Source organism: Petaurus breviceps, unplaced genomic scaffold, assembly GCF_028583685.1.
Source record: "Petaurus breviceps papuanus isolate PSGF00001 unplaced genomic scaffold, PetGlider_PUasm1.0 90977, whole genome shotgun sequence".
Classification (NCBI taxonomy): Eukaryota; Metazoa; Chordata; class Mammalia; order Diprotodontia; family Petauridae; genus Petaurus; species Petaurus breviceps.
In genome coordinates this window covers 26,029,827-26,054,206 of record NW_027187391.1, presented here as the reverse complement: position 1 = coordinate 26,054,206, position 24,380 = coordinate 26,029,827, and the positions used below count along the sequence as shown (strand labels likewise).

Here is a 24,380-nt window from a genome sequence, read left to right as displayed (position 1 = left end):
TCCTTCCTTCCTTCCTTCCTTCCTTCCTTCCTTCCTTCCTTCCCTTCCTCCCTCCTTCCTTCCTTCCTTCCTTCCTGCCTGCCTGCCTGCCTGCCTGCTTTCCTGCCTGCCTTCCTGCCTTCCTTCCTGCCTTCCTGCTTTCCTGCCTTCCTCCTTTAGACATTCAGCACTTCCTCTAATCCTCCTTTTTGCCTTGTGTTTCTCCTTCTCCTCAGGTGCATCTACTTTAGGACTCCTTTACTCAGAGCTTTTCATTTTCTTCCTTAAAATAATTGTTTTCTCAAATTTCCCTTCTTCAGAATCAATATCTAGACTTTTACAGTTTCTAAACCCTTCAGATGTCTTTAACAATTTCCCTACTTTTCTTTCTTCAGGCAAGGCCCTTTTTTTGCTCCATTTTCCTCACAGCTTCCTCCCACTGAAGCTAATGTGAAAAAAAATGTGACTTTTTTTTTTGGTTAGAGTTTTCTGATTAATTAACTAACTTCTATAGCTTACATTCAGCCTTATTGTTTTGCTATTATTTGACATTTAATGTTTTAAAAATTAAAAGGGCAACTATATTTTAGAGTTTTTGCCTCCCTTATAACTTAATGTCTCTGACATTGTAGACACTGCATTTAAATATGTATACAGATTTTATATGTATAATATAAAATAATATGTATAAAATAAATTTTCTTAACTGATGAATTTTTGGATAATAATAATTATTAAAACCTGCCATCTGCTGCTTATACCTTTTCCCTAGAATAGTTGTTATATTTTGTTACAGTATGCATATATGTATAAACATGTATATGTGTATGTTTGTATGTATGTGTGTATAGATTAGAGTGATAGAGTGGAAAGAGGACTGGTTTAGACCTCCAGAGACCTTGATTATGGTTCTAATCTGATCCTAATTAGCTCTCATTTTGGACAAGTCACTTAACCTTGGAGTTTTAGAATACTAAGTTGGAGGTAATATTAGTCTAAAAATAGATAGGATGTATATAGTGCTTGAAAGTTTGTGAAGTACTTTCCAAGTCATTTCCTTTGATCCTCTTGATAATCCTGTAGAGTAGGTATTGTTATCACCCATGATTTACAGACGAGAAAACAAAAACAGAGAGAATTTAAGTGATGTGCCCACAGTCAGTGACTGAGGGCAGATTTGAACTCGTCTTCCTTCCTGCTCTGCCACCTAATTGCTCCTACATAATAGATGATCTTAACAGTTTCCTCCAGCTCTAAGGTTCTAGGATTCTACAATTCTATATTTGGCTTGTTATGCTCTGCTCCTTTGAATGTGTCAAAGTATGACGCCTTATTTGGATTTGTTATTTTAGTAATTGATAATTGACATTACTACTTACAAAGAATAAAAACATAATCCAGAAAACAAATAGCAGATATCTAAAGTATATACCACTAAAAATAATTAGTTCCAAGAAATGTATAGTCAGTAAAACAGAGGACAGGCTTCTTACATTTATAAGATCATTCTCATTCTTCATTGTTTATAAAATTTGATATAATTAATGGCATATATAGTGCTTTAAAGTTTACCAAGCACTATATATGTGTGTGTGTATATACATATTATATATGAAAATTATATATATATGTATACATATACTCTACACACAAAATTCACATATGAAATTCCGAGAGGTATATTTTGTATAGTATATGTGCTTATATATTTCATGTGTGTATACACAAATACATATAGGCAGCTAGGAGATGCAGTGGATAGAGTGCTGGACTTTAAGTCAGGAAAACTCCTTGAGTTCAAATTGGGCCTCAGACACAATAGCTGTGTGACCCTGGGCAAGTCACTTAACCCCGTTTGCCTCAGTTTCCTTATCTGTAAACTGAACTGGAGAAGGAAATGGAAAACCACTTCAGTATCTTTGCCAAAAAAATCCTAAATAGGATCACCAAGAGTCAGATCCTACTGAAAAATGACTTAATACCGACATACCACATGACACCATTCTGCCTTTTTAGAGTTATAGTGCAGTTAGTTTGATAGGACCAAACTTAACCAAACTTGATGGTTTGGAGTATATTTGAGGGATTGTGGAAGTGGGTGGTTCTGTTTCTTTGCCACTTAGTTGTTGTAAGTCCTGGGTCTTTCGTTCCTTCCTTCGTTCCTTCTTTTTTTCTCTTTGTCTCTGTCTCTCTGTATCTGTGTCTGTCTGTCTTTGTCTCTGTCTGTCTCTGTCTCAGTCTCTGTCTCTCTGTGTCGCTCTGTCTCTGTGTGTCTCTCTTTGTCTCTCTCTCCATCTCTCTCTCCTTTCTGTCCTCAGCAGCTGCCACAATGACATTCACACAAGAATAATAAATACAGGATACTAAAGAGAGTTAATAAAATAATCCATGCATCATTTAGATGTATGTCTCAGCAGTAGTGGACAAAAGCCTCTGGCCAAACCATTTGCAAGCTTCTTCCTTTTAATACTTTGTGTCATTTTACTTTGAGAAAAAAAGAGACAGTTACAAAATTCCTTACGTTTCAGTTTTGCTCTGCTGGAAAAAGGCTGAAGTAGAGAGCAGGACAGGATGCAGCCAGTATAGCTGGAGAAGTGAAGTAATCAAATTGACATTATGATTTGGGAAAGTAGTTTGGTTTGGTAGAAAGGGGGGCAGTGAGGATGGGGATCATAAGATCATAGGCCATAGGATCATGGATTTAGTACTGGAATAGAACTTAGAAGTCATGGAATAAAAGCCCCTCATTGTACAAGTGAGGAAACTGAGTCCTGGAGAGATGTTGCCCAGAGTCACATAGCTCATCAGTGTCTGAGGTAACATTGGAGCCCAGACCTTCATAAGTTCTAAGTTCAGTACCATATGTTATAAAAATATATATTTTTAGAAATTAGGATTTAATTTTATTTTTTGCTTTTTTTTCCCAAGGGGGCAAGGCAGGGCAATTGGGATTAAATGACTTGCCCAAGGTCACACGGTTAGTAAGTGTGTCAAATGTCTGAGGTCAGATTTGAACTCAGATCCTTCTGACTCCAGGACCAGTGCTCTATTTCCTGTGCCACCTAGCTGCCCATAAAAATAATTTTTAAAAGATAAAGTCCTGTATCCTCTTTTCTTTGAAATTATATTTTTTACATTTGAGGTTGGTAATATTTTGATTGAGTATATCAGATAGTCATATAGATATGTAATCTCATCGATATGACTGCTCCCTCTGTCAATACGGATCCATGTTGTAATACATACATATCTTGCCCTCCTGTTAGATTCTTGCTCGTATCCTCCAGTAAGTTAATCACAGGGGTGCACCCAATATGCTGTAATGAAGTTATTGTTGTATATTTATCAGTTCTTTCTTCTAACTCTGCTTCATTTTTCCATCAGCAAAAACTTGTTTAAATAACTCAGGATGGAGTTCTTTTAATTGCATACTGCAATTTTTCTTTCTCATTTCCCCCATTTATTCTAGACAGACAGTCATTCAACCAGAATCTATTAAGTGGTGGGTACAGTGTTAAGAAAGGAAAAAATAAAATAGTTCCTGACCTCAAGTAGTTCACATTCTATTGGGGGGGGTGAAAATCATGAAGATAAAACATGTAGGTAATACAAAAAATATATCCAGAGAGTAGATGAGAAGAAAGCAGCTGATGGAGATCAGAAAAGGCTTCTTGGCAAAGGTGACTTTTGTGGTGAGTCTTGAAGAAAGTCAGGGAAATTAAGAGGCAGAAATGAAGAGAGTGACACAGGGGATAATCCATGCAAACATTCAGAAATGGGAGCTGGAGTGTCATATTCAAAGGCCAGTATGGCTGGATTGTAGAATACATGGAAAGAGGTAAAATAGAATCAGACTGGAAAGGTAAGGAGTTAGGCTGTCAAGCAGAGGTGCTCATATTTGATCTTGTAGGCAATAGGGAACTACTGAAGTTCATTGAGTAGAAGGTGCATGTGGCAGCATCAGACCTATGTTTTAGGAAAATCACTTTGACAGTGGAATGGAGGATGGATTAGAGTAGAGAGGAGCATGAGGCAAGGAAACTCATGAGAAGAAGAATGGCGATGAGGGCCTGAGCTAGGGTGTAGTCTATGTGAGTGAAGAGAAGGGGACATAGAGGGGAGATGTTGTGAAGGTAAAAGTTATATAATTTTATTTTAATGTTTTTGGAGGGCAATTGGAGTTAAGTGACTTGCCCAAGGTCACATGGCTAGTTTTTGTGTTGTGTCTGAGGCCGGATTTGAACTCAGGTCCTCCTGACTCCAGGGCTGGTGCTCTATTCACTGCACTACCTAGCCGCCCCAAGTTATATAATTTTAGAACAGATTGAATATGTGGGTAAGAGCAATTTTTTTAATTTTAAAATTTATTTTATTTTTAATTTATGGAATAAAACAAACATTTCAATAACATAGTATAATAAAAAGATTATACATGAAACTGCAAATCTATTATGTATAACTTGCTATTCTTTTTAAATATGTGGTAAAATGATGTAAGTTTTCCTTTCTTTCTAACTCTCCCCACCCTAGAGATGGCTCCCATTAGACACAATTATGTGTATTGTGTACGTATGTATGTAAAGGTATTGAGGATGGTAAGAAGGTTGCTATTGACTGTGTCTGGAAGGATGGCAGGATCCCCAACATCAGAAATAAAATTTGGGAAAGAGGAGAATTTTTGAAGAAAGATAATGGATTACTTTTTAGCCAGGTCAAGTTGATCTTTGTTCTAATAAGATAGTAGTCAGACTCTTTACAGATAGCTGATTCAGGAGTGACTTTTATGTCAATAATGGGCAATTTCCTATCTGTTAAAAATAATTAAATTCTTTGTGATGTTATTCATTATGTCTAGTACCTTTCATCTTTTTTTTCTTAAAATAAATATTCATGGACTTGAATTGTGTGAGTGTTCTTTGGTCTCTCACATTCTTTATTACTGATCCATTTCACTTGTTTCAACTTTCTTGTTGATGAGGCAGTGTGGTGTAGTCAATGGTGCACTGGGCTTGGAATCAGCAGGACCCAGGTTCAGTCCTGCTTCAAGACACTTACTACCTGTGGGAATCTAGGAAAGCTCTTTTAACCTTTCTGTGCCTTAGTTTCCTTATATGTAAAATAAAGGCATTAGACTAAGTGACCTACAAAGTTGTTTCCAATTTTAAATCTATGATGCCCAAAGTTACCAAGCATGAGAGGGATTGTGATCAGACCTATGCCTTCTTAGATATTTATGGAATTACCAGATGAGGAAAACCCTTCTACCAACCCAGGTAAGAGTTACCTAAACATTGAGAGGTTAAAGGACTTTTCCAAAGGTCACATGACTAACATATACCAAAGATAGGTCTTCCTGGCTCTAAGGTCAGCCCTGTCCATTATGCCACTGCTGACTTTAAGGAGAAAAGAGGTGTATTTAACATGGAGGCTCTTACTAATTTCTTTGGCGCAACTAGATGGCACATTGGATAGAGTACTGGGCCTGAAGTCAGGAAAACTCATCTTCTTGACTGGCCTCAGACACTTACTGGCTGTGTGACCCTGGGCAAGTCACTTAATCCTATTTGCCTCAGTTTCTTCATCTGTAAAGTGAGTTAGAGAAGGAAATGGCAAATCAATCCAATATCTTTGTGAAAAATACTTCAAATGGGGTCATGAAGAGTTGGACTCAACTAAAAAATGACTAAACAACACCACTGAGTTCTTTGTAGGATTTATATATCTTTGTGTATTTTATAATAATTTTTTAAAAAAATAAATTGAGATTTTTTTTATCAGTCTTCTTCAAAAACTTATCATGAATGCTGGGATCTGAGATGAGTTAAAGCCCCATAAAATGAAATTTGTTTTTGCTTTGGGTAGTGCAGGATACAACCAACTCCAAAAACTCTTTTATTTGCTTTTGCAAAGACAACCTGACACTCTTCTTTTCAGTAACATGTTCCTTCTTTCTTCTGGTTGTTTGTTCTGAGAATGTCTAATTGATACAATTTAGTTCTTCTATCGGTAGCAACAGTAATGGGTTTGCAAAGCAATTTACCTGTGTAATCTCATTTGATGAGTGAATCTATTTATTATTCACTAGATGTGGATTTCACACCTGTGTGTGTGTGTGTATGTGTACATGCACATTTGTTTTTAAGTAGTGTCCACCTCTTAGTGACACTATTTTGGGTTTTCTGGGCAAGGATACTGGAGTGGTTTGCATTTCCTTCTCCAGCTCATTTTACAAATGAGGAAACTGAGACAAACAGGGTTATGTGACTTGCCCAGGGTCACATAGCTAGCAATTGTCTGAGGTTAGATTTGAACAAAGTTCTTCCTCACTCCAGGCCTGGCGCTCTATCCATTGTACCACCTAGCTGCCCCTATATACATAACTAAGTTAATGTTTATAGAAAATATGAGGTTGGGGTGGCTAGGTGGTGTAGTGAATAGAGCACTGGCCCTGGAGTCAGGAGGAACTGAGTTCAAATGCGGCCTCAGACACTTAACGCTTACTAGCCATGTGACCTTGGGCAAGTCACTTAACCCCAATTGCCCTGCCCTCCCCCATAAAGCAGGGGGGAAAAAAGAAAGTATGAGGTTACTGGCTCTGTCTGCCTTCATTTCCTCTACTCTGCCACCATCACTACAGATGGGTAAGGAGACTTCTGGGTATTGAGGGTCATTTTGGATTTATCTTTATTACATGGTCTACAATAGCCAATTGGTTCATCACCAAGTAACTAGCTTATTAGTGATGAAACTATCCATTTATAGGCAGGCTGGCCTTCAGAAATTAGATTAAATCTGTTGGTAGGACTATACTATACTGACTATACTCAAAGCTCTTCCACTGTAGCAGAACTTGACAGAACTTGCATTCAGTCAGCACTCTTGGAGAACCTAGGGTGATAAGGCAGGCATCAGTATAGGGAGTCGTAGAAGCACAAAATATTCAATAGAAACCATCTAAACAGCTATTTACAGTAACTGTTTGAGAAATCACAATGCCAAAGCATGGCATATTCTGTTTAAATGAAGGTCATTTCTTACGCTTTCCTATTTGATCCATTCATTTAAAGGCAACTGTCTTTGACCTGATTTTCAGAAGTTTTTGTTTTGTTTTACTATTATTTTTTTTTCAGGTCAGAAATTCAGGAAAGTAATAATAAAAATAAAAATTATTATAATAACAAAGAGTTGACATTCATATAACACTTTAAGGTTTGCAAAGTGTGTGTGTGTGTGTAACTCATACATTATCTCATTGTGATATTCATAACAATCCTGTGAGGTAGGTGCCACTATTATCCCAGTTTTATAGATGAGGAAACTGAGACTAAGAGGTTTTAACCTCTCTGCCCTTAAATTAATGGGACTAAAAACTAATAATTTACACAACTAATAAGTATCTGAGGCAGCATTAGAACTCAAGTCTTCCTGACTCAGTTCAATATGGTTTCTGCTATGCCACCCAGTTGTCTCTGGATATGGAATTATTTTGCTGTTTTAAAAAAATTTCCTTTTTTTTGGTTTTATTTTTACAATTTTGCTTTAAAAAAAAGAATTCTTATTGTTCAAATCATGTATTCATATATCTCACAGTTTCATGCTATGTAACATAATTATAGTGTCTCTTTGCCCTACATTCAAGGTTAGAACGCCTTCTTTTAATGTTATTTAAGGATTCCTAGGGTAGCTTTACACTTACTCCTTGAGAGAAAAGCCAGTTCTTATACCCTGTAGGAGTGACATACCCCATGATACCTAATGTTACCTCCTGGCTGTAAAATCTATAGAATCTCACTAGGTTGTGTTAGAAAGGGGATAGTAGAAACCTCTTCAATAGTAAAACAATGTTTCACTAGTTCTGGTGGTGGGTGGCTACTGATGGTTCCCCAGAGAGGAATTGAAAATACAAACAGCAACAAGCAAAATTGAGTTCATTTTCAAGGCCATTGTGGTAGCCATATTAGCTGAGATAGGAGAGCTAGTGTGACTGCTTAGGTGTGAATTTCTGTAAAGAAAGGAGGGAGGAACAGGAGGGAATGAGCAGCTGGCTTATCTTTTTTTTTTTTTTTTTTTGCTTTTTGGAGGGCAATTGGGGTTAAGTGATTTGCCCAAGGTCACAAGGCTAGTTTTTTTTTATGTTAACTGTCTGAATTCAGATTTGAACTCAGGTTCTCCTGATTTCAGGGCCCGTGCTCCATTCACTGCACCACCTAGCCGCCCCATGCTGGCTTATCTTTTATCTGTGTCTGTTAGTGCCTACTACAGTTCCTTGCACATAGTATGCATTTTGTGAATTCTTGTTGATCATATGCTTGTAAGAGGACTTAGTTTATAGTGTCCTTCTTGGTATGAAGGCAGAAATAGAACCCAACAGCTACTAAGCAATTATAAAGGGTGTGTTCTTAAATTTCAACATGCTCAAATATTAGAAGTAAATATGGTTTCCACAAATTAGAATATAATTATATTAAAGGAGGTTGAATTTTGTATTAAAAGTTCAAATTTATTAGCTTTATCTCTCTCCATCCCCACTTTTCTCTTTAAATTTTTGAAGGGGAAGGAAAAACACAATTTAGGCAACAAATGCAACCTCAGTAAACATTTAATTACAGATGTTTCTGTGTGATGTTCATATCATTTATAGAGGTGTCCCTCTTACTCTACATGAGGAGATTCTAGAACATAGAGTCAGGAAACATCTGTGAGAATGATGGGATTCTCTTAGAAGTAGCATTCTAAAGCAGGTTTTGGTAGTAAAATAGAGAACTACAGAGAAGACAGGGCAGCTAGGTGGCACAGTGGATAGAGTGCTGGACCTGAAGTCATCTTCCTGAGTTCAAATGTGGCTTCAGACACTTACTATCTTTGTTACCCTGGGCAAGTCCCTTAACCCTGTTTGCCTCAGTTCCTCATCTGTAAAACGATTCGGAGAAGGAAATGGCAAACCACTCCAGTATCTTTGCCAAGAAAACACCAATTGAGATCATAGAGATGAAAATTACTGAAAAATGACTGAACAATAACAGACAAGAGTAGATAAAGAGCCAATTGTTTGTACAATATAGGTAGATTATTCTATAATTGCAATTAAATATATTGTGTGATGTGCAAACCTAGTACTTTTCATATAATTCATATTTTGGAAAGAAAATTTTACCAGTGTAACTAATTGTGACTTTTTCTGGCTTGTCATAGATTTTTTTTTTTTGGTCATGAAATGTGGAAACGTAGTATTTCCCTTGAGGATCTATCCACCAGACATTTTTTAGTGGCTTTTTAAAAGCAAAGGCCTATAAATTTGTTGAGGCACAAACATTTCAATGTATACTGCTGACTTTCTGAGGCTTCTGTTGTAATCGTGCTCTGACCTAATTAGTGCATTTTTCTGTTGCCCATAGGTACACCTTAGTGGATATTTTGCGTGCCATACTTCTTTCTTTGGAAGCCATGATTGAAGATCCAGAACTACAAGTGAATGGATTTGTGCTGATCATAGACTGGAGCAACTTCACCTTCAAGCAGGCCTCTAAACTCACACCAAGCATGCTGAGATTAGCAATAGAAGGCCTCCAGGTAACAGTTTATGAAACACACACTCCCCAATACTCCCCATTTCACTGAATCTGTGCTTAACATCTGTAGTCAAAACCAAAGGAGGAAGTACAATGTTCTCATCTAATCCTACAGCTAGATTCTCAGTCTGTGTGACTCAATAATATAATTCCCCATGGAAGTCTTTTATAGACTTACACAGACTGAAAATATGGAGCTCAATTTATCATTGAAATGCAGTTACCTCCATGGGAAGGAAGTATGGGGGTACAAATGACATTTGGAATTACTGTGGCAAAGAACCTTAAAGTTTGGGCTGTATTTTTCCTTTTATTATGATAAGTGTTTAGTTCTACCTGTGTAGAATCACTACAGTGCTTACCAATTTACATGAACTGGGTCATCATATATGAATTGCTGAGGCAGCTACATCATGAAATGTCTTAAAATGAATTCTTTTGTAATTCTTACATACAAATTAATATCGCCTTGAACATCTTACACAGGTAAAAAGGTGTTAATGCAATCATATTTTTAGTCAAGATATTGTTTAAAGTATTGACTCTCTATTGGTTTAAAGTGTTTCTGCATGGAATCTTGACTTATTTGTCTGCCTAACTTGATGTTTGTAAAGGCACTATCAGCTGTGTTTTGGCACTTCCCAAATGGATGACTATAAATTCAGATAATTGAGTATTTTGTCTTTATGATTCCCAAACAATTTGATGAGTTATTTTTAGTTGTGTGGAGAAAGGCTTCCCCAGTGTTTATGTAGGAATGGCTATGTACCTAGAAGAAAGATCAATTTTGACTGATTGGGATACCATAAAATTAGCAAAAAGTATTGGTTAATATCCAGCAAACATCTGTCAATATCAGGTTTTTTCATTTGTATGATTTCTCCTTGCTTTTTAAAAAAGTTGTTCCTTCTCATTATGAAATTTTTTTCTAGTTGAGATGATCAACTCTTTTGAACATTTGTAAAGCATTGTAAATATGTAGAGTGCTTTATAAATATTTAATATAAAAGCAAAGTTTTAGTCATGAAAGTGATTTTAACAATTGCATTCTACATTTATTCTCTGTATTTTACAACTTAAATCTATCCATTTGAAAGTTGTTCAGCTTCTTAATCTTTGCCACTGCAGAAGCCAGTTTTTTTAAACTAGCAAGTCTTTCTGACACCACCAAAATATGTTGTTTTTCTCTCCATATTATATAAACCAAGAAGAATTCAGATCACGGCTCCATAGCAAACAGAGACGATTCTATAGGATATTAAATGGATGTTTAGAGACCTCTGAGAGGGGTCAGCTCTGACTGTGGAGTATCTTCTTTGAATAAAATTTATTCTTTGGTTTGATGCCTTGGAGCTGGTCAAATAAATTGATTCTTTTTGCTCCTGAGGGTATTTTTTCCAGACTCAATTCTCCTTATTGGTTTCCAGTAAGTCTGGCTTATAACTTGCCTTAGTACCCTTTCTAATTCTGAGGAGACAGACAATGATGTCAAAACTGGGAAAAGGTAATACTTTCATTAAAGACTTATCCTTAAATCTGCCCTACCATGAGCACGGTGAAAATCCCCTTCAGTCACCAAAACAAATCGTCTTCATATTGTGGAGTTATATAATATATCATTATGGAATTACACAGGATGATAAATGACCTATTATTATTGTTGTAACTCAGCTTGATTCCATGCCCTTTACATCAGAGAGAATACCAACAATGTGTCCTTAGCTGCAGATAAGAAAACTTGATTTTTTTTCCTTAGGTTTTTTTTTTCCCCTTGCAAACTTGAAACCTTTTTCAAGGAGAGATCTAGTCAGTAGGTTCTGGCTGCTTGTATGATCTCTCACAGAGATGCCACCATATGGCATTTCACAGGTGAAAGGAAATTGTCGCAAGGCAGCCAAGCCACAACTGTGATAAGATTGAAAGATTGCCAGTTGGGCAAGGCCACCACCATGGCAGAAGCTCTTTGGAAGATTGAGTGTGGTACATGACAGGAATAGCCTTGGTGTTCAGAAGCCATGCTCATGCTCTTGGAGAGGAAGTGATTCAGCCCCCATCCAGAGACTTACACAGGCTCTTGAGCTTATACTTTGGGAATGACATCACTGTCTGACTTCAACAACTCTTCAGGGAATGGAAGCAGTTTGAGTGAGAGTGTATATAACCATAGTGTGATGCACTTTGATGTCTTCCACATTCCAATTCTATCCTTTTCCAGTTTAGAGTCTGCTTGCTTAAATGAAGGTTGACTTTGGGAGAGTGAGGGATTGACCCTTATGGTAGGCAATTGAGGTGTTGCCCAAATAACCTTAGCTACTGAGTGTTTTCCCCTACCAGTTTGATTTTTTCCCCTCTTTTTCTAATTAAAGAGGCCATCCTTTCACTTACTTTTCTTAAAGAGGCCTATTCACTGAATGGGCATTACCTCACTCTCACTGAGTAGCTGAAAAGACTTAGTCTAAAAGGGCCAGGGTCTCCCATTGCATCCTGGATCATCTCCAGTTATCCTGATGAATATCTGGTCACGGGGTACAGATGGCTCTGGAGGAGAAAGTGAGGCTGGTGACCTTGCACAAGCCTCTCTCACTCAAATCACAGTCAACTGCAAGTGATGTCATCATTTCCCTGATGCCATGGTCCTCTTCGAAAATGAAGGACAAACATAGCTACTAGTAGGCAGATAGCACTGTAGAGCTAAGTGCTACAGTTAAGTCAGGTCCCTCATAGTGATAGATAAAATGCTAAACAAATTACCTGTCCTACACATTTCTTCCAGGGCTAGCCCTTCTCTTTAGTCTGCCTTACCCTAGCCAGTATCTTAGTGAATAAAAGTCCCTTAGAAATTGTCTACGTTAGCTGCACTTCTTTTTTTTTTTGGTGATATAGGCTTTGCCATTTATTTTTATTACTTGTAAACAGTACATTTATACCCTTCTGCATGTGACATTTTTTTAATGCTTTATAAACTTCTGATTTACATCATTCGTTTCCACCAGATTTTGAGTTACAAATTTTCTCCCCATTTTTCCCCTACCCACTGCCCCAAAATAGCAGTCCCACAGGATATCCCCTCCTCCAATCTGCTCTCTCCCATACTCCTTTCTAATTTTCCCATGGATGTCTATGCCTCAGTGCCTGTATATCTTATTTCCCAATTACATGTAAGATGGTATTAATAATAGTATATATATACACACACACACACACACACACACACACACACACACACATATATATATACATATATTTGAATATTTGATTTTAAAACTTTCAATTCCAGATTCATTCTCTTCCTTCCTTGTCACCCACCCTTACTGGGAAGATATGCAGTTCAGTATAGGTCGTACATGTGTGGCTAATGCAAAACAATAACATAGTAGATACACTGTAAAGGACTGACTACATTTCCCTCCCTCCTATCCCACCTCCCACTTGTTCTGTTCTCTACTTTGATCCCATCTGTTTTCAAAAGTGAGTGCTTCCAACTTCCCTCCCCCCCAGCCTACCCTCCCTTCTATCATCCCCTTCCTCCCCTATTCTTCTGGAGGGTGAGATACCCTATTTAGTGTGTATTTCACTCCCTCCTCAAGCCAAATTCAATGGGAATAAGGTTGACCCATTCCCTTTTGCCTTCCTATTCTTCCCCTCCATTGTAGCTATTTTCCCTTGCCTCTTTTGTATGAGATAGTTTACCCCATTCTGTCTCTCCCCATCTCCTCTCATTATATTCCTCTCACCTCTTAATTTCACCTTTTAAGTATCATTCCTTCCTGTTAAATTGGTCCTGTGCCCTCTATCTATGTATACCTGTAAACATATATACACACATTCACATATGTACTCATATGCCCATATACCCTCATATAAAGACAAATACATATATATATATATATATATATTTCTAATCCCTTCAACTACTGAGAAAAGTTTCATAAGTTACAATTATTGTTTTTCCATGTAGGAATGTTAATAGTTCAACTTTGATAAGTTCCTTATTATTCCTTTTCCCTGTTTACCTTCTCATGCTTCTCTTGCTTCTTGTATCTGAATGTCAAATTTTCTAATCAACTCTGGTTTTTTCAGCAAGAATGCTTGAAAGTCCTCTATTCCACTGAATGACCATATTTTCCCCTGAAACATGATACTCAGTTTTGCTGAGTAGGTGACTCTTGGTTTTAATCCCAGCTCCTTTGACCTCCGGAATATCATATTCCAAGCCCTTCAATCCCTTAGTGTAGAAGCTGCCAGATCCTGGGTTATCCTGATTGTGTTTCCACAATATTCAAATTGTTTCTTCCTGGCTGCTTGTAATATTCTCTCCTTAATCTGGGAATTCTGGAACCTGGCTATAATATTCCTAGGAGTTTCCTTTTTGGGATCTTTTTCAGGAGGTGATCAGTAGATTCTTTCAACCTCTATTTTGCCCTCTGGTTCTAAAACAGCAGGGCAGTTTTCCTTAAGAATTTTTTAAAGGATGATTTCTAGGTTCTTTTTTGATCATTGCTTTCAGGTAGTCCAATAATTTTAAAATTATCTCTCCTGGATCTATTTTCCAGGTCAGTGGTTTTTCCCATGAGATATTTCACATTGCCTTCTATTCTTTCATTTGTTTGGATCTGTTTTAACAGCATCTTGATTTCTCATAAAGTCATTAGCTTCCATTTGCTCCAATCTAATTCTGAAGCAATGATTCTCCTCACTGAGTTTTTGAGATTCATTTTCCATCTGGCAAATTGGGCTTTTTAAGGCATTCTTCTCCTCATTGCCTTTTTGGGCCTCCTTTGCCATTTGAGTCAGTCTGTTTTTTAAGGTATTATTTTCCTCAGTCAGGCTGTTGACTCTCATATCATAATTTTCTTGCATTGTTTTCATTTCTCTTTCCAATTTTTCCTCCACTTCTCTTATTTGGTTTTCAAAATCTTTCTTAAGGTCCTCTATGACCTGTAACCAGCTTATATTTTCCTTTGAAGCTTTTGGTGCAGGAGTTCTGACTTCACTGTTTTCCTCCTGTTCCATGCTTTGTTCCTTTTTGTCCCCAAAATAGGAGTGTAACGTTGGAATCTTCTGTCTGCTTTGTTTCCTTTGCCTGCTCATTCTGCCACTCAATTACTTGACTTTTGGGCTTTTTGCCACAGTAGGACTGTGCCACCAGATAGGGGAGCTTTCGTCCCAAACTCTGGGGTTTTCTCAGCTGCTAGAGGTATTAGATGGGTGCCCTCTCTGAGGTCTCCACAAGCTCTGGCAAGCTGGACACACACCCCAGAACCTGCACCCTAGACTGCAATCCAGATCCAAGCAGGTTAAAGCAAGAGCGATTACCCCTCAGACTGGTGCTTGGTGTCCCTACACTCTGCAGGCCAAGAGCTGAAGCCACCACGTGGTGCTGGCTGTCTGTGCCACTGTCTCAGCGGGTAAAAGCCGCGCACTCCCACTTACTGGTCCCAAAGTCCAGACTGCACTGACCTCTCACTTTGTCTTTGTGTCTATGTGTTGATAAATCTGGAAACGGCCTCAGCTGCTGCTGATCTGGAGTCCCTCTGGCTGTGGCTGGTCAGGCCCGCCCTGGGGTTAAAGCCTCAGTGTGGGGCTGGGCTCAGCTCCCAGAGTGCTGCGCTGGCCGATTCCTGCCGGCCTGCCAGGCTGTCCGCAGTGGGAGGTTAGCTTCTCTGTGTCATTTTGTGGGTTCTGCAGCTCTAAAGTTTGTTTAGGGTCCCCTTTATACATAGATTGGGGAGGGTGGAAGCCAGAGCTGCGGGAAGGTCGTGCTTCTACTCCGCCATCTTGGCTCCGCCCCCCCCCCCCCCTTATTTTTTATAACCCCTGAAAATACATTTCCCATCAGCTCCTACTGCTTCAAGGATTGCACATAGATGTGAGCAGTGATCTTGTCCCTGTCCTTATCCTACCTGCCCTCACCTCTAAGCCCATACCTCTAAGAATTATGTAGGAGAGCTTATTCACCCATGGAAAAGACATACTTTCTCCAGCAGACCAAGAGTACTTAGCCTTCGGTAAGAGTAAAACTCCTTTTTGCTCTAGTTGATAGAAACTTACTTCTCTTTCTAAGTTGCTGATACTATTTGGTGCTTCACAGAGATCTATTAGAACTTGGGAGGCAGCATCCGTAGTATGGGAGGAAGACCGCAGTTTCAGGAGTTAGAGAACCTGGAATTGAATGCCACTTCTAAACTGTTGGTTTAACCTAGGATAAGTCCCTTAACTCCCCTTCCCCCTAATTTCTTCATTGGGAAAATGAAGGCTTAGAAATCACCTTTGAGGTTCCTTTCAGCTCTAACTCAATAAACCTATGCTTAGATTGAATATTTTATTTCTCTACTTCCCCACTTGGTCATCATTTCCCTTGGTGAGGCAGTGAGCACCTAGTGAAATCTGTGCCTTTTTAAGCAAATACAGCCATGCCAATCACATTATGATAATACATTGGGATTAGATGAAAACAAATAACATATATGATTAGGTTTGGTTTTTAACTCCCAATTGACTCTATCATAATGATCACAAGCTTGTCTAAATCGTTAATGGGTGCTGTTGTTGACCTGTGTGTAAGGTTATAAATTTTGCTGATTATAGCTGTTTTGTCAGTGACCAACAGAGGCCCTTTGACCTTTTCCCCCATTCAACTACTGGACCAATAAGTCATATATCATCCATTTAGCTCTTTTTCCCCCATGACACTCTCAGGTCAGCATGGAGTCCTCTTTGAAGGCCATCTGGGTCCCTTTATTCCTCCTCTTTTTGTTCTCCTTGTCTTAGCTTACTCTCCTTAGTATTGCTAGAAATTTTTATCCTTTTCCTTTCCCTCCTCCCTCAATCTCCCTCTCCACCTCAATGTACATTGACAAGGAACTAAACCTGGGTCAACTTCTTGGAAGTCAATTAAGTTCACCAATATACCACAATGTGCCCACAGGATATTCTAACAAATGCCAAAAGAAGTGTTATTCTAATGGAGACACTGGGTATTCTGAAAATCGAAAGAAATGGACATCACAGGTAATGAAAGTGTTCCAATGTGACATATATAGCTATATGTAGATATAGCTATAAAGATATATGATTTATTATTCTGCTGTCTCCCTTGTTTCAACTACTTTCTCAGAACTAGTCATTCCTTGACACTTGATTTATTATATGTAATAGACTACATTTTCTTTATACATACCACAGATGGAAATGTACTCATAGACACACAACATCATTTTAAGGTACAAAACCACACAGTGAAATCTCAGAAGAAAAGTGTGTGATTTTCAGTTTGCTTTCCATCTACAAGTTTTGAGAAGTGTTATAGTTTAGTGGATAGAGTCCTGGACATGGGGTCAGGACATCCTAGGTTCCACTCCTACCTCTGATTTTATTTGCTGTATGATCCTAGTCAAGTCAGTCTCTTTGTGCCTCAACTTCCTTTTTTTGTAAAATAGGTATAATAACTTACATGCTTGTTGTGATGATCAAATGAGATAATATTTCTAAAGCATTTTATGTTACTAGATAGGGATTTATGAAAATGTCCCAAAGTTAACTCCAGAATCACAATTTATCATCAGTAAAAATTATGCTATGACTATTGGGTGACATTTTTATTTTTGAAAAAAAGGCTAGATTATTAAGGGAATTGCACTAAAAAATTAAAACAGTAGTCAAGAAGGACTACAAGTAGAATGGAGAGGAAGGACCATTACTCCAACACTCATGGTATTGGACTGTTTCTTTTTTAAATATGTTATTATGAAGAATATCTACTACTTTTATAAAATTATAATGATACAATTAGAGAATTATCATTATGAATTATACATTAATAAAATAAGGATTTAGTATCTTCCCCATCATAGTTCCAGCAATTCCTACCCCCATCAGTTCATATGTTGACATAAGGAATCCCACAAGTAGGGATGGGGAATTTCATTCATGACTTTAGGGATACAGAAGTACAATGACAGGGAGATGAACCTGAGTCAGCTGTTTGGAATTAAGCTCACTGGTATACTGAACTAGACCTACAAGATATTTCAACAATGCAGGAAGACATTTGCTTTATTATCTGTGATATTTTTATGTATCATAGATAGAACTACATTCATATAAACACAAAATTACTTTAAAAGTTCAATACACTGTGAGGTTCTTAATTAGGGCATTCTAACTATCTGTGGGACATAATTAAGGAACTGGCATCTGAGGTCGTGATTGGAAAATATGAAGAGAAACAGGGAGTCTCAAGGCAAACTCTGCCTTCTTCACAATTTTGCCTGTGGTTAGTCTTGGCAACAGTTTGTAACTTCCTAATGCCGGGAAATATCTGGGATTTCTTTAACTCTATACCCAGGGCTATCTGTTTTTTACATTATTCTATATTAATATTTGCTAACATAATAGCTAGAATTTATATAAGACTTTAAAGTTTTGTATGCATATGTATTAATATATTCATATTAATAATATATTTTAAAAATATTCTATCACTTCATCCTCTTAATAGCCCTGAGAAATGGATGCTATTATTCTCATTTTATAGATGAGGGAAAGCAGCAGACATAGGTCAGATGACTTGCCTATGGTCATACGGCATGTAAGTGTCTAAGGCTGGTCTGTGAACTCAGTTCTTCCTGACTCCAGGTTCAGCACTCTATCCACCACAAAACCTAGGAATTCAAGTTTTTGGCAAAATGATATCAGTGCCTAAGGTTCTTTTCCCATTGCCTTGTGTGATCTTGGTGAAATCACTCAACTCTTTAAAGTCCCAATTTTATCTGAGAAGTAATCTGTATTAATGAAAAAAGCATTGGATTTGGAAAGAGATGTCTATATACACACATAAAAATATATATAGGTATATTTGTACGTATGGGGAAACTAGGTGGCACAATGGATAGACTACCAGACCTGGAATCATAAAGATTCCTCTTTGTGAATTTAAATCTGGCCTTAGACACTGACTAGCTGTGTGACCCTGAACAAGTCACTTAACCTTTATTGCCTCAATTCCTCACCTTAAAAATGAGCTGGAAAAGGAAATGGCAAACCACTCCAGTATCTTTGCCAAGAAAAACCCGAGTCAAACACAAATGAAATAACTTGACAACAATAAAAATATGTGTATGTATATATACATACATGTGTATATGTGTATACATATATGTGTATGCATATCTGTACACATGCACACATGTAAACAGGAAATATTCAGTCTCTCTGTCTCTCTACATAGACACACACTCAGACACAGACACAGACACACAGACACACACACACATCAAGGATGACAGAGTGCATTCCAGGTGTGCCACCTCTCACAATGATACTTTATTTTAAACATATCCATTTACTTAAAAAAAGTAAAAAGAAATAATAATGATGCTAATATATTAAATATATGTATATATACACATGTATGTACATATGCATGCAATACAAACACATGTATATACATATATTTATTTATGCACGTATAGATGTATACGTGTATATGCAGGTGTGAAAACACATGTGTATGCATATGTATATATGACTATTATGTTCATATTCAAAATATATATCATAGCAATATTATTGTTTCTTTTGACTTCTTTTTAAGTACATGTTTATGTTTAATAACAAAAAAATATTGTGAGAGGTGTTAAGTGGAATGTACTCTATCATCTTTGCCCCTAAGAATCCTTGTCTTTCTTTGATGTTCATTGCAGGTACAGTTTCCTTCAGAAAGCCTTCCCTCATCCCTCTATTTCTTAGTTCTCTCTCTCTCTCTCTCTTTTTTAAAGCAATCATGGTTAAAGTAACTTGCTCAAGGTTACATGGCCAGTTATTTTTGTGTGGGTGCCGAGTATCTGAGGCCAGAACTGATCCCAGATCTCTCAACGCTGGGGCCGGCGCTCTTACTCACTGCGTCACCTGACCACCCCTAAGCAATTGGGGCTAAGTAACTTGCTCAAGGTTACACGGCCAGGTGTTTCTGGGTGGGTGCTAAGTGTCTGTGTCCGGATTCGATCCCAGGTCATCCCGACTCTGGGGCTGGTGCACTTACTCACTGCGCCACCTGGCCGCCCCTCTTAGTTCTCCTTTTGTTCTCAATTTTCTTCATCTTTAGTTATTCATATAGAAATACTATCTCTTCAGTAGAATGTAAGCTTCTTGAAGAAAGGAAGTATTTAATTATTTTTCTTTATTCCCCTATCTAGAACACTGCCTTGTACATAGTCATTGCTTAATAAGTTTTTATTAAATTGAGTTGAATGAAATAGGGGCTTCCTATATGGTGCTTTTGGTGCTCTGAGTCACATTTGCTTCCTGCAGATATTTGGATAATGCCAATGCCAATGTTCACAGTCATTGACTCACTATGAAACATTCTTCAGAGAACCAAATTCATCATGTTCACTGTTGTCACTGGGGTTGCCCCTTGGGTGACATCAGTCCCAGGGCATGCCCAGGATGTCTTTTAAAGCACTGTGATTTAATTTATGAGGATTCTCCCATTACAATTGCAATGAGACCTCAGATTACAATCTTTCCATGGTCTTAATTTACTAGTTTAATGAATTGATGTGGACTAATCTACAATACATATACATATATCCTATATGTCAATGGGGCAGTCTGTATTGCTTAGAACCTTGGGTTCAGATTTGCTTTTTTTTTTTTTTTGCTTTTTGGAGGGCAATTGGGGTTAAGTAACTTGCCCAAGGTCACATGGCTAGTGTGTGTGTGTGTGTGTGTGTGTGTGTGTGTGTGTGTGTGTTAAGTGTCTGAGGCCAGATCCAAACTCAGGTCCTCCTGAATCCAGGGCTGGCGCTCTACTCACTGCGCCACCTAGCCTCCCCTTGGGTTCAGATTTGTACTCAGGTCAAAGTAAAACTCTGTGGAATACAAGGCAGCCTTCTTAACATCTTTGAATCTCTCTTTCCTCACTGTAAAATGGGGAAAAATAATATTTCACAGTGTTCGGAGAATCAAAAGAAACTATGTATGTAAAATATTTTGCAAACCTAAAAACATCATATTATATATCAAGTATTAACCTTATTCCCCATTGGTGCACTGACAGATCCATTTTCTTCCCAGAGGGCTACCTCCTTCGATTGAAATCATAGAATCAACTAGAAATAAATATAATTTGAAACCTGGGTTAGCCCTGTAGTTTAGGAAGATTATTTTGGCAACCTCAAGGGGGTTGGACTAGAGAAAGGAGAAACCGGAAACAGGGAGACTATTTAGGAACATAGTACAATAGTTCTGAGAAGTAAATAAAGACTGACCTTGGATGGTGCCTGTGTAAAAGGAGAGAAGGGGATAGTTGTGTGATTCACTGCACAGCTTCTGGGTTGCCCCAGCAGAATGGTATCTGGGTCTGGAGCAATTACTCCAATTTACTAGAAGGACAATGTTGGTTTTCCCAATTAAAAATTGCTATCAGTACATTGAAGTTGCCTGGGGAGTCTCACCAAAGAATATTAGGATGTTTTGGGATCCTAAAAGATTAGCATGTTATTTTAACTAATGTAACTTAGCTCCATGTTTATAGAAAGAATATTGAGTGTCAATAGAAATCGAAGAGAAAAAAAATCCCAAACTCCATTGATATCTGTGACATTTATTTGATTAGGGTAACCATGGGAACAGAAAACATCAAGAATGTCTGTATAAACAAGGATTGTGTTTTCCTTTTATTCATTTGGGGAGAATATTCTCCCCCCCCCCCCGCAAGCAAAAAGGAAAGCAAGGAGAGCAGGTTAGTGAGGAATTTTCATAAATGAACAGAAGAGAATAGAAGGAAATTCAGATTCAAAAGGTAATGAGCAGTAGGTAATAAAGATGTGTAGTTCCATATAAAATTCTATTTTTCTGTCTTTGCATATGGAAATTTTCTTTTTTTTCTTTGTGACATTCAGAATAAAAAAAGAGAAAAAGAAAGTCCATCAGGATATCAGATAGTTGTAATCACCACATTTAATTATAAGTTAAAAACTTATAAATGAAAATTTCATTGACAAATGTTTTTAAAAGTCAAGTATTGAAAGTCAAAGTAAATATGACTTTTTAGATCCTTTATGAAAATTAGCCTGTGAAACTAAGTAAAACATGAAACATTTGCTGATGCCCAGAACAGCTATGATTGGGTTTTATTTATAGTGAATACAAGGTTAAAAACCAAAGCCTAGGGAGGAGATTTCTAATTTTTGATTGCCTATTAGTATTATTTTCTTTGAGCGATGTCATATTCTTTCTGGACATTATTTAACAGCCTAATCCAAAACTCTTAACTATGGATTCTTTTTTTTTTTTTAAAGCAATTGGGTTTAAGTAACTTGCTCAAGGTTACACAGCCCGTTATTTCTGGGTGTAGTGCTAAATATCTGAGCCTGGATTCGATCCCAGGTCATCCCGACTCTGGGGCCGGTGCTCTTACTCACTATGCCACCTGGCCACCCCTTAACTATGGATTCTTTAATTTATGGCCTTCTCCTAACACAACCCTAGCTCTTCTATGCTCAGATATATTTGTTCATTGCTCTCTGATGGTTTTCCTGACCCATTCTCTGTTTTGACTTGCACCACTTTGCGTGATTTCCTAAACTCCAGCTGCCTCAAAGTACCCAATATGGAGATGGCATGGTCGCTACTGGCAGAAGATTTGACTGGAACAAAACTAGCTCTGGGAATGTAATGAGTTGGCTGTTTAACAGGCTTATATACAGGCTCTCTGTCATGCTTCCATCTCTAAATGCCTAAAACAGCACTAGATACTGTCAGCACCTCAAATGAATGAACAATGGGACACAGCCATCAGTAGGGAGATTTTACTTAAGAACAGATCATTCCCTTTACATAATGGCCCGGAACTATGAGCAGCCACCAAGCTGTTGGATGTGGTCATGTGGAATGCAGCACCCTCTACAGGGCCTCATTTCCCACTTGGCTGGCTCAGTTGAACTGATCTTCAATGACATCAAGGGATAGCATGTGCCAAGGACTTAAGAGCATGCCCACGACTTGGAATATTGTTTTCCAAGGCCAAGTAGTAAAAAGCTTCATCCTCTTCAATGCCTGCCTGAACATCTTAAGTCTCCTTTTCTTACTTATAGTCTTTACCATGTTTGAATAATAATAACTCAAATCACCATAGTGCTTTCAAGTCCCTGATGTGCTTTTCTGATTGTATTGGCATGAGAGAGGTAGTATATATGATGAAAGAGCAGTGTGGAATAGTAGACGGAGTGAAGGACTTGGTTTTAGTCAGGAAGACCTAGTATCAGATCTAACCTCAGATACTTACCATGTAAGTTTGTCATCAATGAACATTTATTAAGCTCTTACTATGTGCCAGGCACTGGGTTAAGCTCTGTGTACACAAAGAGGCAGAAGACAGTCTCAGACATCAAGAAGCTCACAATCTAGGGGTAGTTAGGTGGTGCAATGGATAGAGCACCAACCTCCTAAGTCAGGAGGATCTGAGTACAAATTTGACCTCAGACTCCAACTAGCTGTGTGACCTTAAGCAGAAGCAGAAGCAGAAGAAGAAGAAGAAGAAGAAGAAGAAGAAGAAGAAGAAGAAGAAGAAGAAGAAGAAGAAGGAGAAGAAGGAGAAGAAGGAGAAGAAGGAGAAGAAGGAGAAGGAGAAGAAGAAGGAGAAGGAGCAGCAGTTCATAATCTAATGTACCTATGTGATTTTGGGCAAGTCACTAACCTCTTTGAACCTCAGATTTCTCATTTGTGAACTAGAGATAATAATTCCATTAAGTATTTCATAGGGATGCTGTGGTCTTTAGATGAGTTAGGGTATATAAAATATATACATCTTTGCTTTTATAACACTCCCCATTTTGCAGTTCAATTAATCTGTCGATCAAGAAGCAGTTATTAAGTGCATACTTCATATCAGGTACTGGGGGCATAAAGGCAAATAAGAGTTTAAATTCTAATTAGGATGAAGGAAGAAATGTACATATATAAGGATATAAAAAAATCAATTAAAGGTAATGTTGGGGAGGAGGACCCAAGCAGCTGGAGGAATCAGAAAAGGCTTCATATAGAAAGTAGTATTTGAGATGAGTTTTGTTATTTTATTTTTTTTTTGAGGCAATCAGGGTTAAATGACTTGCCCAGGGTCACAAGCTAGTTAAGTGTCTGAGGTAAGATTTGAATTCAGGTCCTCCTGAACTTTAAGGGTCAGTGCTCCTTGTGCTGAGTTTTAAAGAAAATAAGAGATTCTAAGTGTTGGAAGTAAAGAATACCTTCCAAGCATTGGGAGACAGAGCAAAAGCAATGAAATTGGAGATGGATTGTGTGAAGAAGGTCAAGTGACTAGCATGTAGAGTGTGGACATGTGTAACAAGGTCAGAAAGGTAGGTTGGGACCAGGGTGTAAATGGCTTTCAAAACCAAACATAGAATTAATATTTGATCCAAATGGTAATAGGAAACCACTGGAATTTTTCGAGTAGACAAGTGACATAGGCAGGTCTAGGCAGGTAGGTCGTGCACCAAATAGATTACAGGACTTTCAGTCAGGAAGACCTGAATTTAAATCCTGCCTCAGACACTTATTAGTTACATGGTCCTTGACAATTCATTTAACCTGTCAACTTTAATTTCCTGATTGGCAAAATAAGGCTAATAACTTCATCTACATCACAGGGTTGTGGTGAGCATTAAATGAGATAATATTTGTCAAGTGCTTTGCAAACCATTGAGTACTTAGTTATATGGACAGATGTGTGCTTTAGTAAAATTGCTTTAGTAACTGTATGGAGGATGGATTGTAGATTAATGGGATTTGAGGCAGAGAGGCCAAATTAAAGGCTAAGGCAAAAATCCA

At 37.8% G+C, this 24,380-nt stretch overlaps 1 protein-coding gene across 1 annotated transcript in view; it reads left to right on the top strand.

Annotated features, from left to right (window-relative positions):
- The window catches only part of CLVS2 (clavesin 2), a 109,392-nt gene that overhangs the window by 27,142 nt on the left and 57,870 nt on the right, over window positions 1-24,380 (top strand). Inside the window, exon 2 of the mRNA XM_069076926.1 lies at window positions 9,375-9,549. Coding sequence (XP_068933027.1) covers window positions 9,375-9,549 — 175 coding nt within the window. The remainder of the gene's footprint in view (window positions 1-9,374; window positions 9,550-24,380) is intronic.